The sequence below is a fragment of the Hemitrygon akajei genome, chromosome 11, assembly GCF_048418815.1.
Source record: "Hemitrygon akajei chromosome 11, sHemAka1.3, whole genome shotgun sequence".
Taxonomy (NCBI): domain Eukaryota; kingdom Metazoa; phylum Chordata; class Chondrichthyes; order Myliobatiformes; family Dasyatidae; genus Hemitrygon; species Hemitrygon akajei.
The window spans coordinates 174,130,972-174,155,459 of NC_133134.1; the positions used below are offsets into that span (position 1 = coordinate 174,130,972).

Consider the following 24,488-nt stretch of genomic DNA (forward strand, 5'->3'; position numbering starts at 1 on the left):
AAATGGGGAGAGAATTCAAAGTTCTGAGATGCAACGGGACTTGGGAGTCCTCGATCAGGATACCGTTAAGGTTAACCTCAAGGTTGAGTCAGTGGTAAAGAAGGCGAACGCATTAATTTCTAGAGGAATAGAGTATCGGAGCACAGTTGTGATGTTGATATAAGGCACTGGTAAGACCTCACTTGGGAGTACTGTGTGCAGTTTTGAGCTCCTTATTTAAGCAAGGATGTGCTGACATTGGAGAGGGTTCAGAGAAGTTTCACTAGAATGATTCCGGGAATAAGAGGGTTAACATATGAGAAACGTTTGACTGCTCTTGGACTGTACTCCTTGGAGTTTAGAAGAATGAGGGGGGACCTCATAGAAACATTTCGAATGTTGAAAGGCATGGACAGAGTGGATGTGGCAAAGTTGTTTCCCATGGTGGGGGGAGTCTAGTACAAGAGGACATGACTTGAGGATTGCAGGGCACCGATTCAGAACCGAGATGTGAAAAAAAAATTTTAGCCAGAGGGTGGTGAATTTGTTGCCATGGGCAGCAGTGGAGGCCAAGTCATTGGGTGTATTTAAGGCAGAGATTGATAGGCATCTGAGTAGTCAGGGCATCAAAGGTTATGGTGAGAAGGCGAGGGAATGGGACTAAAGGGGAGATTGGATCAGCTCATGATGAAATGGCGGAGCAGACTCGATGGGCCGAATGGCTGACTTCTGCTCCTTTGTCTTATGGTCTATTCTACTTATAATCTCCAAGAATTCCAACAGATTAGTCAGGCAAGATTTTCCCTTCAGGAAACCGTGCTGATTTTGTCATATCTTGCCCTATGTCACCCAGTACTCCATAACTTCATCCCTGACAATTGACTCCAACATCTTCCCAAACACTGAGGTCAAGCTAACTGGCTTATAATTTCCTTTCTGCTGCCTTCCTCCTTTCTTAAAGTGTGGAGTGACATTTGCAATTTTCCAGTCCTGTGGCACCATACTAGAGTCCAATGATTTTTGAAAGATCACTACTAACGCCCCCACAATCTCTAGAGCTTTCTCTTTCAGAACCCTGGGGTACAGTTCATCTGGTCTGGGTGACTTATGTAACCTTAGGTCCTTCAGCTATTTGAGCACCTTCTCCCTTGTCATTGTAACTGCACTCACTTGATCTCCATCATACCTTCAACACAAGGCAACTGCTAGTGTCTTCTTCGGTGAAGACTGATATATTACAGAATATACTTTAGTATTGAAAGGACAGGTAGGAAGGTGTAGAGGCTGCGGTGTGGCTCTTGATAAGAGATTAAACTACATCTTTAGAAAGAGGTGACACAGGGTCAGAGAATGTTGAATCTTTGTGGGTGGAATTAAGAAACTGCAAAGGTATAAAACCATTATGGAAATCATATATAGTCCTCCCATTAGTAGCTAAGATGTGGGGTAAATTCAGTTTGGTGTAGGATCGCATTAGAGGGAATTTGTTGAATGCCTACAAGATGGCTTTTTAGAGCAGCTTGTGCTTGAGTCTACTTGGGGAAAGGCTATTTTAGACTAGGTGTTCTGTAATAACCCAGATCTTATTAGGGAGCTTAATGTAAAGAGGCGCTTAGGAGATTGCAATCATAACATGATTGAATTCATAATGCAATTTGAGAGGGAGAACCACAAGCCACATGTATCAATTATTATTTCTGGGAATAGTTCACAAGGCTAGATATTCACAAGGATAGATATGTTAAGAACAGAAGAAGTTGTTCTTAAGTGGCAGAAGTAGGCAACCATGGCTGACAAGGGAAGTTAAGGACTGCATAAAAGCAAAGGAAAGGGCATACAAGTTAGCAAAAGTTGGGAAGTTGGATGATTGGGAAGCTTTTGAAATAAAAAAAGGCAACTAAAAGTTATAAGGGAAAAAATAAATTTGAGGATAAATTAGCTAATAACAAAGTAGAATATTATTTTTTCCAGTTATATAAAGAGTAAAAGGGAGCTGAGAATTGACCACTGGAAAATGACGTTGGTGAGGTAGTAATGGGGGACAAAGAATGGCAGATGAACTTAATAGGTGTGGTGAACTACATATACCTGTCTGGACACGCCCCCCCCCCCCCCCCCCCGCTGACTGCTCTTGTGGCTCCTCCCACAGACCCCTGTAAAGGCAATTGGAGGCACTGCTCCTCCCTCAGTCTCCAGGATGTTGTGTGATGGTCTCTTGCTGCTGACTGCTCTCTTCCAGCTAATAAAAGCCTATCTCGTCTCACGTCTCCGAGAGTTATTGATGGTGCATCAATAGGTACTTTGCATCAGTCTTCACTGTGGAAGACACTACCCCTGTGCCAAAGGTCCATGAGTGACAGGGAGCAGGAGTGAGTACCATTGCTATTACAAAGGAAAATGTGCTCAGCAAACTGAAAGGTCTTAAGGTGGATAAGTCACCCAGACCAGATGGACTACACATCTCAGAGTCCTGAGAAAGGTTGCTAAAGAGATAATGGATGCATTGGTCATGATCTTTCAAAAATCACTTGATTCTGATATGGTCTCAAAAGGCTGGAAGATTGCGAATGTCACTCCACTCTTTAAGGGAAGAAGGCAAAATAAGGGAAATTATACACCAAATCTGCAGATGCTGCAAATCTGAACACACACAAGATGCTGGAGGAACTCAGCAGGCCAGGCAGCATCTATGGGAAAAAGTACAGTTGATGTTTCGGGCCAAAACACTTCAGCAGGACTGGAGGAAAAAAAGGCTGAGGAGTAGATTTAAAAGGTGAGGAGAGTGGAGGGAGGTGAAACCTGGACAGGGATGAATGAAGTAAAGAGCTGGGAAGTTAGCTGGTGAAAAAGACAAAAGGCCATGGTAGAAATAAAAAGATAGGAGCACCACCACGGGGAGCCAATGGGCAGAAATGGCAGGGGGTAGGGATGGAGAGAGCATTACCAGAAATTTGAGAAATTGAAGTTCATGCCATCAGGCTGGAGGCTACCCAAATGGAATACAAGGTGGTGTTCCTCCAACCCAGTGTGGCCTCATCACAACAGTGAAGGAGGCCTTAGATGAACATATCGGAACGGGAATGCAAAGTGGAATTAAAATGGGTGGCCATTGGGAGATCCTGCTTGTTCTGGTGGTCTGAGCACAGATGCTCAGCGAAGCAGTTTCTCAATCTACGTCAGGTCTCACCGATATACAGGAGGCCACACCGGGAGCACCAAAAACAGTAAATGACTCACTGGTGAAGTGTCGCCTCACCTGGAAGGTATGTTTAGGACCTTGAGGGAGGAGGTGCAGGGGCAGGTGTAGCACTTGCTCTGCTTGCAAGGATAAGTGCCAGGAGGGGTATCAGTGGGGAGGGACAAATGGACGAGGGAGTTGTGTAGGGACCAAACCTTGTGGAAAGCAGAAAATGGGGGGGGGGGGGGGGGGGTAGGGAAAGATGTGCTTGGTGATGTTATCCTATTGAGATGGTAGAAGTTTCGGAGAATAATATGCTGGACGTGCAGGCTGCTGGAGTGGGTAGGGTGACAGGAGGATGGGGCAAGATCAGACACGTGTGAAATAGGCCAGTTGGCCTAACCTCAGTGATTGTGAAAGTGTTGGAATCTACTATTAAGGATGTAGTTTTGGGCTACTGGGAGACTAATAATAAAATGGGTCAAAGGAGAGACAGTAGATGTCATTTACTTAGATTTTCAGAAAGCAAAAATCCTATGGCACACAGGAAAGATACTAGCATGGATAGAGGAATGGCTGACAGCCAGGAAAAGCAAATGGGAATAAAGGGGGCCTTTTCTGGTTGGTGGTGTTCCTCAGGAATCAGTATAGGGACCACTACTTTTCATATTGTTTGTCAATGATTTGGATAATGGAATTGAGGCTTTGTGGCAAAATTTACAGATGATACCAAGATAGGTGATGGGGTAGGTAGCGCTGAGGAGGCTATGCAATTGCAGCAGGACTTAGAAGAATAGGCAAAAAAGTGGCAGATGGAATACAGTGTTGGAAATGTATGATAATGCATTTTGGTAAAAGGAACAATGGTGCAGACTATTATCTAAATGGGGAAAAAGTTCAAACATCAGAGGCGCAAAGGGACTTACGAGTCCCTTGTGCAAGACTCCCAGGAAGATTATTTACAGGTTGAGTCTCAAATGCAATGTTCGCATTTATTTCAAGGGGAATAGAATATAAGAGCAAGGAGATAATACTGAGGCTTTATAAGACACTAGTCATGCTGCACTTGAAGCATAGTCAACAGTTTTGCATCCCATATCTCAGAAAGTATCTGTTGTCATTGGAGAGTCCCAACCAACAAAGGTCAGACTAACTGGCCTATAGTTTCCTTTCTTTGCCTCTCTTCCTTCTTGGAGTAGGGTGACATTTGCAATTATTCAGTCTTTTGGAACCATTCCAGAATCTAGTGATTCTTGAAAGATCATTACTAATGCCCCACAATCTCTTCAGCAACCTCTTTCAGAACACTGGGTGAACACCATCTGATCCAGGTGACTTATCTACCTTCAAACCTTCTGGTTTCCCAAGAACCATCTCTCTAGTTATGGTAACATCACACACTTCATGACCCTTAACACCTGGAACTTCCACCATACTGCTAGTCTTCCACAGTGAAGACTGAAGCAAAATACTTATCCAGTTCTTCTATTATTTCCTTGTCCCCCATTACTACCTCTCCAGCATTGTTTTCCAGCAGTCTGATATCCACTCTCACCTCTCTTTTATACCTTATGTATCTGAAGAAACTTTGGTTTCCTCTTTAATATTACTGGCTAGCTTACTTTTGAATTCCATCTTCACCTTAACAATTTTTTTTAGTTGCCTTTGTTGGTTTGTAAAAGCTTCCCACTAAGTTTTGCTCTATATAGGACCCTGGTCAGACCCCACTTGGAGTACTATGCTCAGTTCTGGTCGACTCACTACAGGAAGGATGTGGATGCCATAGAAAAGGTGCAGAGGAGATTTACAAGGATGTTGCCTGGATTGGGGAGCATGCCTTAGGAGAATAGGTTGAGTGAACTCGGCCTTTTCTCCTTGGAGCGATGGAGGATGAGAGGTGACCAGATAGAGGTGTATAAGATGATGAAAGGCATTGATCGTGTGGATAGTCAGAGGCTTTTCCCCAGGGCTGAAATGGTTGCTACAAGAGGACACAGGTTTAAGGTGCTGGGGAGTTGGTACAGAGGAGATGTCAGGGTTAAGTTGTTTTTTTTTAAAACGCAGAGAGTGGTGAGTGCATGGAATGGGCTGTCGGCAACGGTGGAGGCGAATACAATAGGGTCTTTTAAGAGACTTTTGGATAGGTACATGGAGCTTAGAAAAATAGAGGGCAAGAGGTAAGCCTAGTAATTTCTAAGGTAGGAACATGTTCGGTACAACACTGTGGGCCAAAGGGCTTGTATTGTGCTGTAGGTTTTCTATGTTTCTATTATATGCCCTCTCTTTGGCTTTTATGTTGGCTTTGACTTCCCTTGTTCTCCAGTTGTGTCATCCTTCCTTTGGAATACTTCTTCTTCGGGATATATATGTCCTGTGCCTTCTGAATTGCTTCCAGAAATCCCTGCCATTGCTGCTCTGCTGTCATCCCTGTAGTGTTCTTTTCCAATCAACTCTGGCCAACTCCCTTCTCGTGCCTCTGTAATTTTTACTCCACTGTAACACAGATACATACACCTGACCTTAGCTTCTCAAATTTCAGTGTGAATTTGATCACATTATGATCACTTGCCCATAAGTTTGTTAATAACAATCTTAAGGTTTCTAATCAATTCTGGTTCATTGCACACCAACCAGTCCAAAATAGCTGACCTTCTCGTGGGCTCAACCACAAGCTGCTCTAAAAAGCCATCTCATAGGCACGCTAGAAATTCCTCCTCCTGGAATCCAACAGCAACCTAGCTTTCCCAATCTACCTGCATATGGAAGTCTCCCAGGACTATTGTAACATTGCCCTTTTGGCATGCATTTTTTAACCTCCCACTGCAATTTGTAGGTCACATCCTTACTATTGTTTGGGGGTCTGTATACAACTCCCACCAAGATCTTTTTACCCTTGCAGTTCCATAGCTCTAACCACAATGGTTCATTGCCTTCTGACCCTGTTACCTTTCCCTAATGATTTGATTTGATTTTTACCAGAGCAACACTTTCCTTCCTGCCCTTTAAGAAAGAATATCCTTAGACATTAAGCTCCCAGCTATAATTTTCTTTCAGCCACGATTCAGTGATGCCTACAACACCATGCCTGCCAATCTGTAACTGTGCTGCAAGTTCACCTTCCTTATTCCGTATACTGCGCATAGCCAGATACACCTTCAGTCCTGTATTCACCCCTTCCAACGGTCCACTTTCCAAGCTGCAACTCATCCTGCTGACTGCAACTTTGCCCCTTCAACAGCCTGCCCCTCACTACAAACTAGCTACTTCATCCTCAGCACTATATCTGCCTTTTCTATGATACTTCTTGCATTGGAATATCAGCTCAGAAATGTGCAGTTACACCACTGATGTGTTCAAAGCATCGTGAGATGTATTCTTCAAAAAAAAAAGTTGCCAGGACTGCCATTAGGGAATGAGATAGGGCAGATGACAGAAGTTTATGTAAGGGAATGCTTTGCATCTAGTGATCACAATACCATTAGTTTCAAAGTAACTATGCAAAGAGTAAGTCTGGTCCGTGGGTTGATATTCTAAATTGGAGAAAGGCCAATTTTGATGGTATCAGAAAGAATCTGGCAAGTGTGAATTAGGACAGGTTGTTTTCTGGCAAAAGTGTACTTGGTAAATGGGAGGACTTCAAAAGTGAAATTTTGAGAGCACAGAACCTGTATGTGCCTCTCAGAATAAAAGGTAAAGACAACAGGAGATATTTAAGTCCTGGTTAAAGAAAAAGGAAGTGCATAGCAGGTATAGGTGTGCTTATGGAGCATAAGAAATGCAAGAGAACACTTAAAAAACCATATAACAATTACAGTATGGAAAAAGGCCATCTCAGCCCTTCTAGTCCGTGCCAAACGCTTACTCTCACCTAGTCCCACCGACCTGCACTCAGCCCATAACCCTCCATTCCTTTCCTGTTCATATACCTATCCAAATTTTACTTTAAATGACAATATCGAACCTGCTTCTACCACTTCTACTGGAAGCTCATTCCACACAGCTACCACTCTCTGAGTAAAGTAGTTCCCCCTCGTGTTACCCCTAAACTTTTGCCCCCTAACTCTCAACTAATGTCCTCTTGTTTGAATCTCCTCTACTCTCAATGGAAAAAGCCTATCCACGTCAACTCTATCTATCCCCCTCATAATTTTAAATACCTCTATCAAGTCCACCCTCAACCTTCTACGTTCCAAAGAATAAAGACCTAACTTGTTCAACTCTGTAACTTAGGTGCTGAAACCCAGGTAACATCCTAGTAAATCTTCTCTGTACTCTATTTTGTTGACATCTTTCCTATAATTCGGTGAAAAAAGAAATCAGGAGGGCTAAAAGAAAGCATGAGGTTGCCGTAGCAGACAAGGTGAAGGAGAATCCCAAGGAATTCTACAGTTATGTTAAAAGCAAAAGGATTATGAGAGACAAAATTGGTCCTCTGGATCAAAATGTAGAATGGTAATCCAAGTATGGAGCCAAAAGAGATAAGGGAGATCTTAAATAAATATTTTGCATCTGTATTTACTCAGGAGATGGACACATGGCCCTGAGAGACTGCTTCGGTACTACTAACTGGGATGTACTGCAAGGGGGGCTCTGTGGGGGCGTTGAGGAGGTCACTGAATGCACAACGGACTATATTAACTTTTGTGTGGATGCAGTTGTTCCTGTTAGAACTGTTCGCTGCTATCCCAATAATAAGCCCTGGATCACTAGTCACATCAAAGGCCTCCTAAACCAGAAGAAGAGGGCCTTTAAAGATGGTGATCGGTTGGAGCTTAAAAGAGTTCAGAAGGAACTCAGAGTACAGATAAGGGGGGCAAAGGAGCAGTATAGGAGGAAGCTAGAACAAAAGCTGCAGAAAAAAAGCATGAAGGAGGTGTGGGATGGGATGAAGATCATCACCGGATGCGGTGCAAAGCGGGGGGCAAACATAAGTGGAGATGTGGAGAAAGCGAACCAGCTGAACAACTTCTTCAACAGGTTCGACAGCTCAATCTCATCCTCACCGCAGAAATCCACACCAGGCTTACTTCCCTCACAGGAAAATAGCCACTCACAGGAGACCTTGCCCACGCCCAGGATTACGGCTGCACAGGTGGAAGGTCAACTGAGGAAGATCTGTACCAGCAAGGCGGCTGGACCGGATGGAGTTTCCCCACGATTACTGAGGGCCTGTGCGCCTGAGCTGGGAGAACCACTACAGCGCATCTTCAACATGAGCCTGGAGCAGAGAAGAGTACCCAGACAGTGGAAAACATCCTGTATTGTCCCGGTACCGAAGAAACCACAACCAAAGGAGTTGAATGACTTCAGACCTGTTGCCTTGACGTCGCACGTTATGAAGACCATGGAGCGGCTGATAATACAGAATCTGAGGCCACAAACCAGGCACGCCCAGGATCCTCTTCAGTTTGCATAGAAGGAGAAGGTGGGAGTGGAGGATGCTATCACGTATTTGCTGCACAAATCACTCTCTCACCTAGAGGGGGTCAGTTGTGCTGTGAGGATTACATTCCTTGACTTCTCTAGTGCCTTTAACACCATCCAGCCCAAGATCTTAAGGCACAAACTAACAGAGATGGGAGCAGACTCTCACATGGTGGATTGGATAGTGGACTACTTGACAGATAGACCTCAGTATGTGCGGTTGGGAGACTGTAGGTCTGACACGGTGGTCAGCGGCACAGGGGCGCCGCAGGGAACCATACTCTCTCCGGTCCTGTTCACCCTGTACACATCAGACTTCCAATATAACTCGGAGTCCTGCCATGTGCAGAAGTTCGCTGATGACACGGCCATAGTGGGGTGTGTCAGGAATGGACAGGAGGAGGAGTATAGGAAACTGATACAGGACTTTGTGATATGGTGCAACTCAAACTACCTGCGTCTCAATATCACCAAGACCAAGGAGATGGTGGTGGACTTTAGGAGATCTAGGCCTCATATGGAGCCAGTGATCATTAATGGAGAATGTGTGGAGCAGGTTAAGACCTACAAGTATCTGGGAGTACAGTTAGACGAGAAGCTAGACTGGACTGCCAACACAGATGCCTTGTGCAGGAAGGCACAGAGTCGACTGTACTTCCTAAGAAGGTTGGCGTCATTCAATGTCTGTAGTGAGATGCTGAAGATGTTCTATAGGTCAGTTGTGGAGAGCGCCCTCTTCTTTGTGGTGGCGTGTTGGGGGGGAAGCATTAAGAAGAGGGACGCCTCACGTCTTAATAAGCTGGTAAGGAAGGCGGGCTCTGTCGTGGGCAAAGTACTGGAGAGTTTAACATCGGTAGCTGAGCGAAGGGCGCTGAGTAGGCTACGGTCAATTATGGATAACTCTGAACATCCTCTACATAGCACCATCCAGAGACAGAGAAGCAGTTTCAGCGACAGGTTACTATCGATGCAATGCTCCTCAGACAGGATGAAGAGGTCAATACTCCCCAATGCCATTAGGCTTTACAATTCTACTGCCAGGACTTAAGAACTTTTTAAAAGCTATTATTAATGCTTTTTGAGATAGTGATTTAGATGCATATCATATTTTTTACTGAGTTAAGTATTGTATGTAATTAGTTTTGCTACAACAAGTGTATGGGACATTGGAAAAAAAAGTTGAATTTCTCCATGGGGATGAATAAAGTATCTATCTATCTATCTATCTATCATAGCATATAGAAGTGAGGCAAAGTGGCACCAACTTCATGCACCCTATACAGATTACAAAAGAGGGGAAAATTAGGGTGGATAAATCCCCAGGGCCTGACAAGGTGTTCCCTCAGACCCTGTGGGAGGCAAGTGCAGGAACTGCTAGCAGCCTGGTGGAGATATTTAAATCGCCCGTAGTAACAGGTGAAGTATCAGAGGATTGGAGGATAGCCAATGATGTTCTGCTGTTCAAGGCTCTAAAAATCATTGGCCTGATATCAGTAGTGGGAAGATTACTGGAAGGTATTCTAAGGGACCAGATATATGAGTATTTGGATGGACATGGACTGATTAAGGATCGTCAGCATGACTCCATGCATGGTAGGTCATGTCTAACCAATCTTACAGAGCTTACAAGTATCTGGGAGTACAGTTAGACGAGAAGCTAGACTGGACTGCCAACACAGATGCCTTGTGCAGGAAGGCACAGAGTCGACTGTACTTCCTAAGAAGGTTGGCGTCATTCAATGTCTGTAGTGAGATGCTGAAGATGTTCTATAGGTCAGTTGTGGAGAGCGTCCTCTTCTTTGTGGTGGCGTGTTGGGGAGGAAGCATTAAGAAGAGGGACGCCTCACGTCTTAATAAGCTGGTAAGGAAGGCGGGCTCTGTCGTGGGCAAAGTACTGGAGAGTTTAACATCGGTAGCTGAGCGAAGGGCGCTGAGTAGGCTACGGTCAATTATGGATAACTCTGAACATCCTCTACATAGCACCATCCAGAGACAGAGAAGCAGTTTCAGCGACAGGTTACTATCGATGCAATGCTCCTCAGACAGGATGAAGAGGTCAATACTCCCCAATGCCATTAGGCTTTACAATTCTACCGCCAGGTCTTAAGAACTTTTTAAAAGCTATTATTAATGCTTTTTGAGATGGTGATTTAGATGCATATCATATTTTTACTGAGTTAAGTATTGTATGTAATTAGTTTTGCTACAACAAGTGTATGGGACATTGGAAAAAAAAAGTTGAATTTCCCCATGGGGATGAATAAAGTATCTATCTATCTATCTTCTTGAAGAAGTTACCAGGAAAGCTGATGAAGGCAAGGCAGTGGATGTTGTCTACATGGACTTAAGAAAGGAATTTGACAAGGCTCTTCATGGGAGGCTGGTCAAGAAGGTTCAGCTGCTCAGCATTCAACATGAGGTGGTAAACTGGATTAGACACTGGATTTGCGGGAGAAGCCAGAGAATGGTAGTAAATGGTTTCATCTCAGACTGGAGGCCTGTGGAGTACCACAGGGATCAGTGTTGGGTTTATTGTTGCTTCTCATCTACATCAATAGTCTGGATGATAATGTGGATCATTGGATCAGATTTGAGGATGACACCAAGACTGGAAAGATAGTGGATTGTGAGGAAGGCTATCATGGCTTGCAGCAGGTTCTGGACCAGAGGGAATTTAGCAACATAGAAATGGAAACCCTACAGCACAATACAGGCCCTTCGGCCCACAATGCTGTGCCAAACATGTACTTACTTTAGAAATTACCTTGGGTTACCCAGAGCCCTCTATTTTTCTAAGCTCCTATGTGTTGGCGCATGGCCAAGTGGTTAATGCTTGGTCTAATGATCTGAAGGTCACTAGTTCACCACTACCCGCGTAAAAAAGGGTGGTGTTCTCAGGATTGCTGCCAGTTCTATGTCATACTGATGGTAAGAATTGGAGGAGATGGCAGTTGAATGTGTGGCTGAGGAGTTGGTGCAGGGGGCAGGGTTTTAGATTTTTGGATCATTGGAATCTCTTCTGGGGAAGGTGGGACCTGTACAGATTGGATGGGTTGCACCTGAACTCGAGGGGGGAGCAATATCCTTGCAGGTAGGTTTGCTAGCATGGTTCAGGAGGGTTTAAACTAATTTGCAAGGGGGATGGGACCCAAAGTAATAGAGCAGTGGAAGTAAATGGAGTAAAGCCAGATCTAACATATCGAGAGGCTTTGACAAAAGAGAAGCAAAATAAATGGTGGAAGGTAGTAAGGCAGAAGGGCTAAACTGCATGTACTTCAATGCAAGAAGCATCAGGAACGAAGGTGATGAACTGAGAGCTTGGATACATACATGGAATTATGATGTAGTGGCCATTACAGAGACTTGGCTGGCACCAGAGCAGGAATGGATTCTCAATATTCCTGGATTTCAGTGCTTTAAAAGGGATAGCAGGGGGGGAAGGGGAGGAGGGGTGGCATTACTGGTCAGGGATACTATTACAGCTACAGAAAGGGTGGGTAATGTAGCAGGATCCTCTTTTGAGTCAGTATGGGTGGAAGTTAGGAACAGGAAGGGAGTAGTTACTCTACTGAGAGTATTCTATAGGCCCCCTGGTAGCAGCAGAGATATCGAGGAGCATATTGGGAGGCAGATTTTGGAAAGGTGCAAAAATAACAGGGTTGTAATTATGGGTGACTTTAACTTCCCTAATATTGATCGGCACCTGATTAGTTCCAATCGTTTAGACGGGGCAGAGTTTGTCCATGACAGATTCCTGTCACAGTATGTTGACAGGCCGACTAGGGGGAATGCCATACTAGATCTAGTACAGTCGGCCCTCCTTATCCGCGGATTCCACCAACTGCGGATCGGGAAAACCCGGAAGTTCTCTCTCCAGTACTCGTTGTTTGAGCATGTACAGACTATTTTTTCTTGTCATTATTCTTTAAACAATACAGTATAACTATTTTCTTGGCATTTACATTATATTAGGTACTATAAGTAATCTAGAAATGACTTAAAAGTACAAGCAGTCCCCAGATTATGAATGAGTTCCATTCCTGAGTCCATCTTTAAGTCGGATTTGAAGTCGGAACAGCTACATCCGGTATTATTTAGCCTCAGTTAGTCAAATGTTTTTCTTAGTATATAGTACATATTTTACCTTTCTATGCATATAAAACACTTAAGAAACATATGTATTTCAATAATTAAACCACTGCGTTGCTTAGTAATAATCGTAGCTTTCATCGGGACAGGGCCGATGGCTTTTCACCTCTTTCCGATCGCTTTATTACTTCCACCTATTTTCAATCTCGATGGGGATTATTTTCGCGAACAGAAACACCACGGATTCAGAGCTACGCTGGGTCCTAATGTCCACCGCTCTGAACATGTTAAATAAAGTCCAGGATTCTGCTGGGTCCTAAAGACCACTGCACTGATTCAGGTTAAATAAGGGACTTGAGCATCCGCAATTTTTGGTGTCCGCGGGGGGGGGTCTCAGAACCAATCCCCCGCGGATAAGGAGGCCCGACTGTATTAGGTAACGAAATGGGACAGGTCACAAATCTCTCAGTGGGTGAGCATCTGGGGGACAGTGACCACTGCTTCCTGGCCTTTAGCATTATCATGGAAAAGGATAGAATCAGAGAGGACAGGAAAATTTTTAATTGGGGAAGGGCAAATTATGAGGCTATAAGGCTAGAGATGCGGGTGTGAATTGGGATGCTGTTTTTGCAGGGAAATGTACTATGGACATGTGGTCAACACGAGGAAATCTGCAGATGCTGGAAATTCAAGCAACACACACAAAATGCTGGTGGAACGCAGCAGGCCAGGCAGCATCTATAGGGAGAAGCAATGTCAACGTTTCGGGCTGAGACCCTTCGTTAGGACTAACTGAAAGGAAAGATAGTAAGAGATTTGAAAGTAGGAGGGGAGGGGAAAATGCGAAGTGATAGAAGACCGGAGAGGGTGGGGTGAAGCTGAGAGCCAGAAAGGTGATTGGCAAAAGGGATACAGATCTAGAGAAGGGAAAGGATCATGGGACGGGAGGACCAGGGAGAAAGAAAGGGGGAGGGGAGCACCAGAGGGAGATGGAGAACAGGCAGAGTGATGGGCAGAGGGAAAGAAAAAAAAAGTGGAGGGGGGAAAAAACTCCCATTTCTCTCATTTCCCGCACATCTACCCTCACCCCATTCGGGATAGGGTCCCCCTTGTCCTCACCTACCACCCCACCAGCCTCCGGATCCAACGTATAATTCTCCGTTACTTCCGCCACCTCCAATGGGATCCCACTACCAAGCACATCTTCCCCCCCCTCCTTTCTGCTTTCCGCAGGGATCGCTCCCTATGCGACTCCCTTGTCCATTCATCGCCCCCATCCCTTCCTGCCGATCTCCCTCCTGGCACTTATCCTTGCAAGTGGAACAAGTGCTACACCTGCCCTTACACTTCCTCCCTCACCACCATTCAGGGCCCCAGACAGTCCTTCCAGGTGAGGCGACACTTCACCTGTGAGTCGGCTGGAGTGGTATACTGCATCCGGTGCTCCTGGTGTGGCCTTTTATATATTGGTGAGACCCGACGCAGACTGGGAGACCGTTTCGCTGAACACCTACACTCTGTCTGCCACAGAAAGCAGGATCTCCCAGTGGCCACACATTTTAATTCCACGTCCCATTCCCATTCTGATATGTCTATCCATGGCCTCCTCTACTGTCAAGATGAAGCCACACTCAGGTTGGAGGAACAACACCTTGTATACCGGTGGGTAGCCTCCAACCTGATGGCATGAACATTGACTTCTCTAACTTCTGTTAATGCCCCTCCTCCCCTTCTTACCCCATCCCTGATATATTTAGTTTTTATTTCTTTTTCTCTCCACCCCCTTTTTTTCTTTCTCTCTCTGCCCGTTCTTCATCTCCCTCTGGTGCTCCCCTCTCCCTTTCTTTCTCCCTAGGCCTCCCGTCCCATAATCCTTTCCTTTCTCTAGCTCTGTATCCCTTTTGCCAATCACCTTTCTGGCTCTCAGCTTCACCCCACCCCCTCCAGTCTTCTCCTATAATTTCACATTTTTCCCTCACCCTCCTACTTTCAAATCTCTTACTATCTTTCCTTTCAGTTAGTCCTGACAAAGGGTCTCAGCCCGAAACGTCAACATTGCTTCTCCCTATAGATGCTGCCTGGCCTGCTGTGTTCCACCAGCATTTTGTGTGTGTTGCATAGACACGTGGTCGATGTTCAGGGATCTCTTGCAGGATGTTAGGGATAAATTTGTCTCAGTGAGGAAGATAAAGAATGGTAGGGTGAAGGAACCATGGATGACAAGTGAATTGGAAAATCTAGTCAGGTGGAAGAAGACAGCATACATGAGGTTCAGGAAGCAAGGATCAGATGGGTCTATTGAGGAATATAGGGTAGCAAGAAAGGAGATTAAGAAGGGGCTGAGGAGAGCAAGAAGAAGGCATGAGAAGGCTTTAGCAAGGAGGGTAAAGAAAACCCCAAGGCATTCTTCAATTATATGAAGAACAAAAGGATGACAGGAGTGAAGGTAGGACCGATTAGAGATAAAGGTGGGAAGATGTGCCTGGAGGCTGTGGAAGTGAGCGAGGTCCTCAATGAATACTTCTCTTTGGTATTCACCGAGAGGGAAATTGATGGTGAGGACAATGTGAGTGAGATTGATGTGCTGGAGCATGCTGGTATTAAGGGAGAGGAGGGCTTTGTGAAGGGCAGCTCATGTCTAACAAGCCTGATAGAGTTCTTTGAGGAGGTGACCAGGCATATAGATGAGAGTAGTGCAGTGGATGTAATCTACATGGATTTTAGTAAGGCATTTGACAAGGTTCCACACAGCAGTCTTATTCAGAAAGTCAGAAGGCATGGGAGGTTTGGCCAGGTGGATTCAGAATTAGCTTAACTGCAGAAAGCAAAGGGCCGTGGTGGAGGGAGTATATTCGGATTGGAGGGTTGTGACTAGGGGTGTCCCACAAGGATTGGTTCTGGGACTTCTACTTTTCGTGATTTTGTATTAACAACCTGGAAGTGGGGGTAAAAGGGTGGGTTGGCACGTTTGCAGATGACACAAAGGTTGGTGGCGTCATGGATAGTGTAGAGGATTGTCGAAGATTGCAGAGAGACATTGATAGGATGCAGAAGTGGGCTGAGAAGTGGCAGATGGAGTTCAACCCGGAGAAGTGTGAGGTGGTACACTTTGGAAGGACAAACTCCAAGGCAGAGTACAAAGTAAATGGCAGGATACTTGGTAGTGTGGAGGAGCAGAGGGATCTGAGGGTACATGTCCACAGATCCCTGAAAGTTGCCTCACAGGTAGATAGGGTAGTTAAGAAAGCTTATGGGGTGTTAGCTTTCATAAGTCGAGGGATAGAGTTTAAGAGTCGCGATGTAATGATGCAGCTCTATAAAACTGTAGTTAGGCCACACTTGGAGTACTGTGTCCAGTTCTAGTCACCTCACTATAGGAAGGATGTGGAAGCATTGGATAGGGTATAGAGGAGATTTACCAGGATGCTGCCTGGTTTACAGAGTATGCATTATGATCAGAGATTAAGGGAGCCAGGGCTTTACTCTCTGGAGAGGAGGAGGACGAGGGGAAACATGATAGCGGTAAACAAGATATTAAGAGGAATACATAAGAGTGGACAGCCAGTGCCTCCTCCCCAGGGCACCACTGCTTAATACAAGAGGACATGGCTTTAAGGTAAAGGGTGGGAAGTTCAAGGGGGATATTAGAGGGAATTTTTTACTCAGAGAGTGGTTGGTGCACTGCCTGAGTCAGTGGTGGAGGCAGATACACTCGTGAAGTTTAAGAGACTATTAGACAGGTATATGGAGGAATTTAAGGTGGGGGGGGGTTATATGGGAGGCAGGGTTTAAGGATCAGCACAACATTGTGGGCCAAAGGGCCTGTACTGTGCTGTACTGTTCTATGTAGAAACTTACCCCTGACCTCTCCTCTGTACCTACTTCCAAGCAACTTAAAACTGTGCCCTCTAATGCTAGCCATTTCAGCCCTGGGAAAAAGCCTCTGACTATCCACATGATCAATGCCTCTCATGATCTTATATACCTTTATCAGGTCACCTCTCAGCCTCCGCCACTCACAGGAGAAAAGACCGAGTTCACTCAACCTATTCTCATAAGGCATGCTCCCCAATCCAGGCAACATCTTGTAAATATTCTCTGAACCCTTTCTATGGTTTCCAATTCCTTCCTGTAGTGAGGTGATCAGAACTGAGCACAGTGCTCCAAGTGGGGTCTGACCAGGGTTCTATATAGCTGTAACATTACCTCTCAGCTCTTAAACTTAATCCCACATTTGATGAAGGCCAATGCATCATATGCCTTCTAACTACAGATAAGCTGCACAGCAGCTTTGAGTGTCCTATGGACTCGGACCCCAAGGTCCCCCTGATCCTCCACACTGCCAAGAGTCTTACCATTAATACTATATTCTGTCATCACATCTGACCTACCAAAATTAACCACTTCACACTTATCTGGGTTGAACTCCATCTGCCACTTCTCAGTCCAGTTTTGCATCCCGTCAATGTCCCACTACAACCTCTGACAGCCCTCCACACTATCCACAACACCCCCAACCTTTGTGTCATCAGCAAATTTACAAACCTATCCCTCCACCTCTTTATCCAGGTCATTTATAAAAATCACGAAGCGAAGAGGCCCCTGAACAGATCCTTGGGGTACACCACTGGTCACCGACCTCAATGCAGATCTGGATCTCTATCATTATCCAGTTTTTTTGAACCTTTCATAAACTTTTCTTTTCTTCTTGACTAAATTTTCAACAGCCTTTGTACACCATGGTTCCTGTACCTTATCATCCTTTCCCTGTCTCATTGGAATGTACCCATGTAGAACACCATGCAAATATTCCCTGAACATTTAATGCACACAATTGTGAGTTATTGCACTTCAGTAAGACCGACCAGGGTAAGTCTTACACAGTGAATGGTAGGGCACTGAGGAGATGTGGTAGAAGAAAAGGATCTGGGAATACAGGTCCATAATTCATTTAAAGTACAGATAGATAAGGTCATGAAGAAAGCTTCAGGCACTTTAACTTTCATAAATCCAAGTATTGTGCTATAAATCAAAGGAGATTGGATGTTATTTTGAAGTTGTACAAGGTGTTGGTGAAGCCCAATTTGCAGTATCGTGCACAGTTTTGGTCACCTGTCTATCAGAAAGATGTAAATGAGGATGAGAGAGTACAGAGAAAATTTACAAGGATGTTGCCAGGTGTAGAGGACTCAAATTATAAGGAAAGATTGAATAGGTTAGGACTATTCCTTGGAGCACAGAAGACCAAAAGGAGATTTGATAGAGGTGTACAAAATTATGAGGGTACAGATAGGGTTTATATTTCACGGAGGTTGGATGGAACTACAATCAGATGTCATGGGTAAAGGATGAAAGGTGACAAGTTTAAGGGGAATATGAGGAGAAACATCTTCAGTCAGAGGGTTGTGAGTGTGGAATATGCTGCCAGTACAAATGTTGCATGCAAGCTCAATTTCAACGTTTAAGAGAAGTTTTGATCGGTAAATGCATGGTAGGGCTATGAAGGACTATGGTCCTGATGCAGGTTGATGAGTAGGCAGTTTAAATGGTTCAGCACAGAATAGATGGGCTGAAGGGCCTGATTCTGTGCTGTAATTTTCTATGACTCTATAACTTTAGGACCTAAGTTATAGGGAAAGGTTTGGACATTTTCTCCAGTGCATTGGAAAAATAGGGGAGATTTGACAGAGGCATACAAAATTGTGAAGGATATAGAGAAGGTAAAATCAAGCACGCTTTTTCAAATTCTGGGTAAATCTATGGAGATTATGGGCCAAGGGTGAAAGATGAAATATTTAAGAGAAATCTTAAGGGAACTTCACTCCAAGTACATGTCTGAAATACCAGCATAAGTGAAGGATGAGGTTTCAAATGCAACCTTTAAGAGAGGTTAGAAAAAGGACATGGAGTGGAGAGATATTGAAGACTATGGTCCAGCTGCAGGTCAATGGGTCTAGGTAGAATAAAAGTTTAGCAAAGACTAAATGGCCCAGGGGGCCTATTTTTGTGCGTAGTGCTCTGACTCTATGCAACAATTCTAAAAGCCAGAAACTTTTTAAAAAGCAACATTTACTATGGGTAAGTCACTAAGCCATGATGATTGCAAGCCAACTCGCTGTAACACGAGTTAAATATTCATTTATATCCTTACATTTGTTCCTGGTGAGCATCCAAACTGAATTTTCTTTTTAGAAACCACCCATTTTCTTTTCCCTTCTATCGCAAACATTTTGATCACTTAAAATTAATCGTCCTGTATCCAAACTCTTCCTCCAACACACAGTATCGTAACCTTCTTTACCAACTATACCGAACCCCAGTATTACTGAAGCCCTCGCTCCCTTCTACCCCACATATCCCCCCACCGAAACTTGGTACCGCATTTCTTGGTGGCGGAGGCCCTGACTCTGTGTCGCAGCAAGACGGACCAGGAGCCCCGAAACAAAGCTCAACCACCACCCCTCCGTTCACTAAACCCCGGTCCGTAGCAATTACATCCACCCCTCCCGCAACTCAATCACATAGAGCACTTCAGCCACCGCTAAATTCAGTCCCGGTTATCAGGGCCTTGCCAATAAGCCCAGGTCTCTTTTTCCCTAACTTACCTGCGATACCCTGGTGGGCCCATGGCCCGTGTAGCGTCCATGCTGCAGCCGAGGAACGATGTTGTGCGTTCGCGCAGGCCGTGACACGGCGCTCGGAGCCTCCGCAGGCCCAACCGCCGCCATTTCCCTCACGACAGAACACTGAGGCCTCAGCCCATCCGTTCTCCCCATTGGCCAACACTCAGGCTGCCTTCATTCCATCCGTCGCCCTCATTGGTTGAGATCTCCCCTTCGTCTCTGCGGCCGGGGGTGAAAGGCCGAAGCTGAATCTCTCGATTGCGATCCGGCGGTTTGCTTCCCTCAGGTCTGTAGTTACAGCGAGATTGTTTAGACTAATCGAATTGCGTCAACGGCACACAAAGCTAGATAAGTGCCGGAGGGACAAAGGTGATCAGGATTATGGGGAGGTGGGAGATGATGCGAGGAGCCGCTGCACTTGTCAGCGATCTAGGACAAATTGTTTTTGTATCTGTTGAATGGTCAGTCTCATCTCCAAACTCAGTGTGGGAACAACAGATTCCGCCCCTGTGGGTGTGTTGTTCTGAAAGTGGTACGCTTGAGGGGTTTTAGAGCCGAATTGAAGCTCTGGGTACTGGCTCATTGGAGAGGGCGAGGAATTACCTGGATGTTTTGTTCCAGGAAGGAAGGAATCGTAACCCTGTAGAAAATACTGTGTAGGATTCCTTAGTCAAGAGGGATAGCAAGAGAGGGAATATTGGTGAGCGAAAGGGTCTTAGTATACAGGTCCACAGCGACAGAAAGAGACAGAACGAGTAGATAATCAGAATCAGGTTTATTATCACCCCAGCATGTGTCGTGAAATTTATTAACTTAGCAGCAGCGGTTCAATGCAATACATAATATAGAAGAAGAAAACAATAAAATAATAATAAACAAGTAAATAAATTACTATATAAATATATATGTATATATTGAATAGATAAAAAATCGTGCAAAACCAAACAATATATGTTAAAAAGGTTAGGTAGTGTTCACGGGTTCAATATCCATTCAGAAATCGGATGGCAGAGGGGAAGAAGCTGTTCCTGAATTGTTGAGTGCGTGTCTTTAGGCTTCTGAACCTTCTACCTGATGGTAACAGTGAGAAAAGGGCATGCCCTGGGTGCTGGAGATCCTGAATAATGGACACTGCCTTTCTGAGACACCACTCCCTAAAGATGTCCTGGGTACTTTGTAGGCTAGTACCCAAGATGGAGCTGACTAGATTTACAACCTTCTGCAGCTTATTTTGGTCCTGTGCAATAGCTCCCCCCACCCCATATCAGACAGTGATGAAGCCTGTCAGAATGCTCTCCACAGTACATCTATAGAAGTTTTTGAGTGTATTTGTTAACATACCAAATCTAATGAAGCATAGTTGCTATCTTGCCTTCTTTATAACTGCATCAATATATTGGGACTAGGTTAGATCCTCAGAGATCTTGACACCCAGGAACTTGAAACTGCTCACTTTCTACTCTTCTGATTCCTTTAATGAGGATTAACATGTGTTCCTTTGTCTTACCCTTCCTGAAGTCCACATCAGCTCTTGTGTCTTACTGACATTGACTGCAAGGTTGTTGCTGCGACACTGCTCCACTAGTTGGCACATCTTGCTCCTGTATGCCCTCTTGTCTCTAACTTGAGATTTTATGAACAGTGGTTGTATGATCAGCAAATTTATAGATGGTATTTGAGCTATGCCTAGCCACACAGGCATGTGTATAGAGAGAGTAGAACAGTGAGCTATGCACACACACCTGAGGTGCACCAGTGTTGATTGTCAGCGAGGAGGAGATATTATCACCAATCCACACAGATTGTGGTCTTCCAGTTAGGAAGTCGAGGATCCAATTGCAGAGGGACAGAGAAGAAGGTATCGGGATTCTTGCCCTCACTGGACATGCCATAGTGCATCAGGGCTGAGTTTTATAAAACGTTGCTAACCTGCACCTGGAATATTGTACGATGGAAAGGTGCAAAAATAACAGGGTTGTTATCATGAGTGACTTTAACTTCCCTAATATTGATTGGCACTTGATTAGTTCCAAGGGTTTAGATGGGGCAGAGTTTGTTAAGTGTGTCCAGGATGGATTCCTGTCACAGTATGTTGACAGGCCGACTAGGGGGAATGCCATACTAGATCTAGTATTAGGTAACGAACTGGGTCAGATCACAGATCTGTCAGTGGGTGAGAATCTGGGGGACAGTGATCACCACTCCCTGGTCTTTAGCATTATCATGGAAAAGGATAGAACGCTCCCTGGTCTTTAGCATTATCATGGAAAAGGATAGAATCAGAGAGGACAGAAAAAATTTTAATTGGGGAAGGGCAAATTATGAGGCTATCAGGCTAGAACTTGTGGGTGTGAATTGGGATGATGTTTTTGCAGGGAAATGTACTATGGACATGTGGTCGATGTTTAAGGATCTTTTGCAGGATGTTAGGGATAAATTTGTCCCGGTGAGAAAGATAAAGAATGGTAGGGTGAAGGAACCATGGGTGACAAGTGAAGTGGAAAATCTAGTCAGGTGGAAGAAGGCAGCATACATGAGGTTTAGGAAGCAAGGATCAGATGGGTCTATTGAGGAATATAGGGTAGCAAGATAGGAGCTTAAGAAGGGGCTGAGAAGAGCAAGAAGAGGGCATGAGAAGGCCTTGGCGAGTAGAATAAAGGAAAACCCCAAGGCATTCTTCAATTATGTGAAGAACAAAAGGATGACAGGAGTTATGGTAGGACCGATTAGAGATAAAAGTGGGAAGATGTGCTTGGAGGCTGTGGAAGTGAGCGAGGTCCTCATTGAATACTTCTCTTCAGTATTCACCAATGAGAGGGAACTTGATGACGGTGAGGACAATATGAGTGAGGTTGATGTTCTGGAGCATGTTGATATTAAGGGAGAGGAGGTGTTGGAGTTGTTAAAGTACATTAGGACAGATAAGTCCCTGGGGCCTGATGGAATATTCCCCAGGCTGCTCCACGAGGCGAGGGAAGCGATTGCTGAGCCTCTGCCTGGGATCTTTATGTCCTCGTTGTCCACAGGAATGGTATTGGAGGGAGGCGAATGTTGTCCCCTTGTTCAAAAAAGGTAGTGGGGATAGTCCAGGTAATTATAGACCAGTGAGCCTTATGTCTGTGGTGGGAAAGCTGTTGGAAAAGATTCTTAGAGATAGGATCTATGGGCATGTAGAGAATCATGGTCTGATCAGGGACAGTCAGCATGGCTTTGTGAAGGGCAGCTCATGTCTAACAAGCCTGATAGAGTTCTTTGAGGAGGTGACCAGGCATATAGATGAGGGTAGTGCAGTGGATGTGATCTACATGGATTTTAGTAAGGCATTTGACAAGGTTCCACATGGTAGGCTTATTCAGAAGGCATGGGATCCAGGGAAGTTTGGCCAGGTGGATTCAGAATTGGCTTGCCTGCAGAAGGCAGAGGGTTGTGGTGGAGGGAGTACGTTCAGATTGGAGGGTTGTGACTAGCGGTGTCCCACAAAGGATCTGTTCTGGAGCCTCTACTTTTAGTGATTTTTATTAACGACCTGGATGTGGGGGTAGAAGGATGGGTTGGAAAGTTTGCAGACGACACAAAAGTTGGTGTTGTAGATAGTGTAGAGGATTGTCGAAGATTGCAGAGAGACATTGATAGGATGCAGAAGTGGGCTGAGAAGTGGCAGATGGAGTTCAACCCGGAGAAGTGTGAGGTGGTACACTTTGGAAGGACAAACTCCAAGGCAGAGTACAAAGTAAATGGCAGGATACTTGGTAGTGTAGAGGAGCAGACGGATCTGGGGGTACATGTCCACAGATCCCTGAAAGTTGCCTCACAGGTAGATAGGGTAGTTAAGAAAGCTTATGGGGTGTTAGCTTTCATAAATCGTGGGATAGAGTTTAAGAGACGCGATGTAATGATGCAGCTCTATAAAACTCTAGTTAGGCCACACTTGGAGTACTGCGTCCAGTTCTGGTCGCCTCACTATAGGAAGAATGTGGAAGCATTGGAAAAGGTACAGAGGAGATTTACCAGGATGTTGCCTGGTTTAGAGAGTATGAATTATGATCAGAGATTAAGGGAGCTAGGGCTTTACTCTTTGGAGAGAAGGAGGATGAGAGGAGACATGATTGAGGTGTACAAGATATTAAGAGGAATAGACAGAGTGGACAGCCAGCGCCTCTTCCCCAGGGCACCACTGCTCAGTACAAGAGGACATGGCTTTAAGGTAAGGGGAGGGAAGTTCAAGGGGGATATTAGAGGAAGGTTTTTCACTCAAAGAGTGGTTGGTGCATGGAATGCACTGCCTGAGTCAGTGGTGGAGGCAGATACACTAGTGAAGTTCAAGAGACTACTGGACAGGTATATGGAGGAATTTAAGGTGGGGGGTTATATGGGAGGCAGAGTTTGAGGGTTGGCACAACATTGTGGGCCAAAGGGCCTGTAATGTGCTGTACTATTCTATGTTCTATCTTCTGGCTGCCATCGGGCTGCTGATGCTGTGGGAAGCAATCTTGGTTTCTCACTGTGAGAATTGTGTGTTTTGTTGTGGTAGACAGCAGGTTATTGGGCTTATTCTATGCTAATTGTATGAACAGGGGGTTCACCTGTCATGTCTCTGGTGGTCGTTCAACTTGGCCAGTGTGGGAACCAGGTTGGGAAGCAACTGTTTGAAGCGGTAAGCACAGATGGGCGGAGTGGCTCCAACGAGAGCAAGTGTTACTCCAGCATTTCACAGGAGCGATTCTTCAGCAGCAGCACAGACGGTGAGGCCTCTTTTTTTTCCCTTGGACTTACTAAAAGACAGAGCCAATATATTTCCATTAAATCAAAGTAACTAAGAAGTAGCTCATTCAGGTGATCATTTAAATCTTGGTTTAAAATGATTTTTTAAAGTTTTGCATTAATACCATTACCTAGCATTGTAGGTAGAGTTGAAGTCTTTCAGCACAGTAACTTGTCCTTTGACCTATTGTTGCTATCTAAACTACTCCATTTAACCACATTAGGTCCTTAACCTTTAATGTCCTGGTGATTTAAATGATTCTTGAATATCATGAGAGTTTCCGCTTCTACCACCTCTTCAGGCAGCACATTCCAGACTTCAGCCACTCATTGTGTGAAAAGAACTCTCTTGTATTACCTCTAAACTTTCTTCCTCTCACTTTAAACCTGTGGTTTCTTGTTGTAGGCACCCCAACAAATTGGAAAAGTTTTCA

The 24,488-nt window shown here is 44.9% G+C and overlaps 2 protein-coding genes across 7 annotated transcripts in view; one reads left to right on the forward strand and one right to left on the reverse strand.

Annotated features, from left to right (window-relative positions):
• Positions 1 to 19,461, reverse strand: part of LOC140736308 (short transient receptor potential channel 4-associated protein-like) — a 155,689-nt gene extending 136,228 nt beyond the window's left edge. Inside the window, exon 1 of one of the 2 annotated variants that reach the window (XM_073062299.1) lies at positions 19,276 to 19,461. In XM_073062299.1, coding sequence (XP_072918400.1) covers positions 19,276 to 19,446 — 171 coding nt within the window. In that variant the 5' untranslated portion in view covers positions 19,447 to 19,461. The remainder of the gene's footprint in view (positions 1 to 19,275) is intronic. The other variant, XM_073062300.1, reaches the window with a different exon arrangement.
• A 43-nt stretch (positions 19,462 to 19,504) lies between these two features.
• tubd1 (tubulin, delta 1) overlaps positions 19,505 to 24,488 on the forward strand; it is a 106,925-nt gene continuing 101,941 nt past the window's right edge. For 2 of the 5 annotated variants that reach the window (XM_073062301.1, XM_073062302.1), the window contains exons 1-2: positions 19,505 to 19,579; positions 23,868 to 24,035. In XM_073062301.1, the coding sequence (XP_072918402.1) occupies positions 23,882 to 24,035 (154 nt within the window). In that variant the 5' untranslated portion in view covers positions 19,505 to 19,579; positions 23,868 to 23,881. Of the gene's footprint in view, positions 19,580 to 23,867; positions 24,036 to 24,488 lie in introns of those variants that run through there. The other 3 variants (XM_073062305.1, XM_073062304.1, XM_073062303.1) reach the window with 3 other exon arrangements.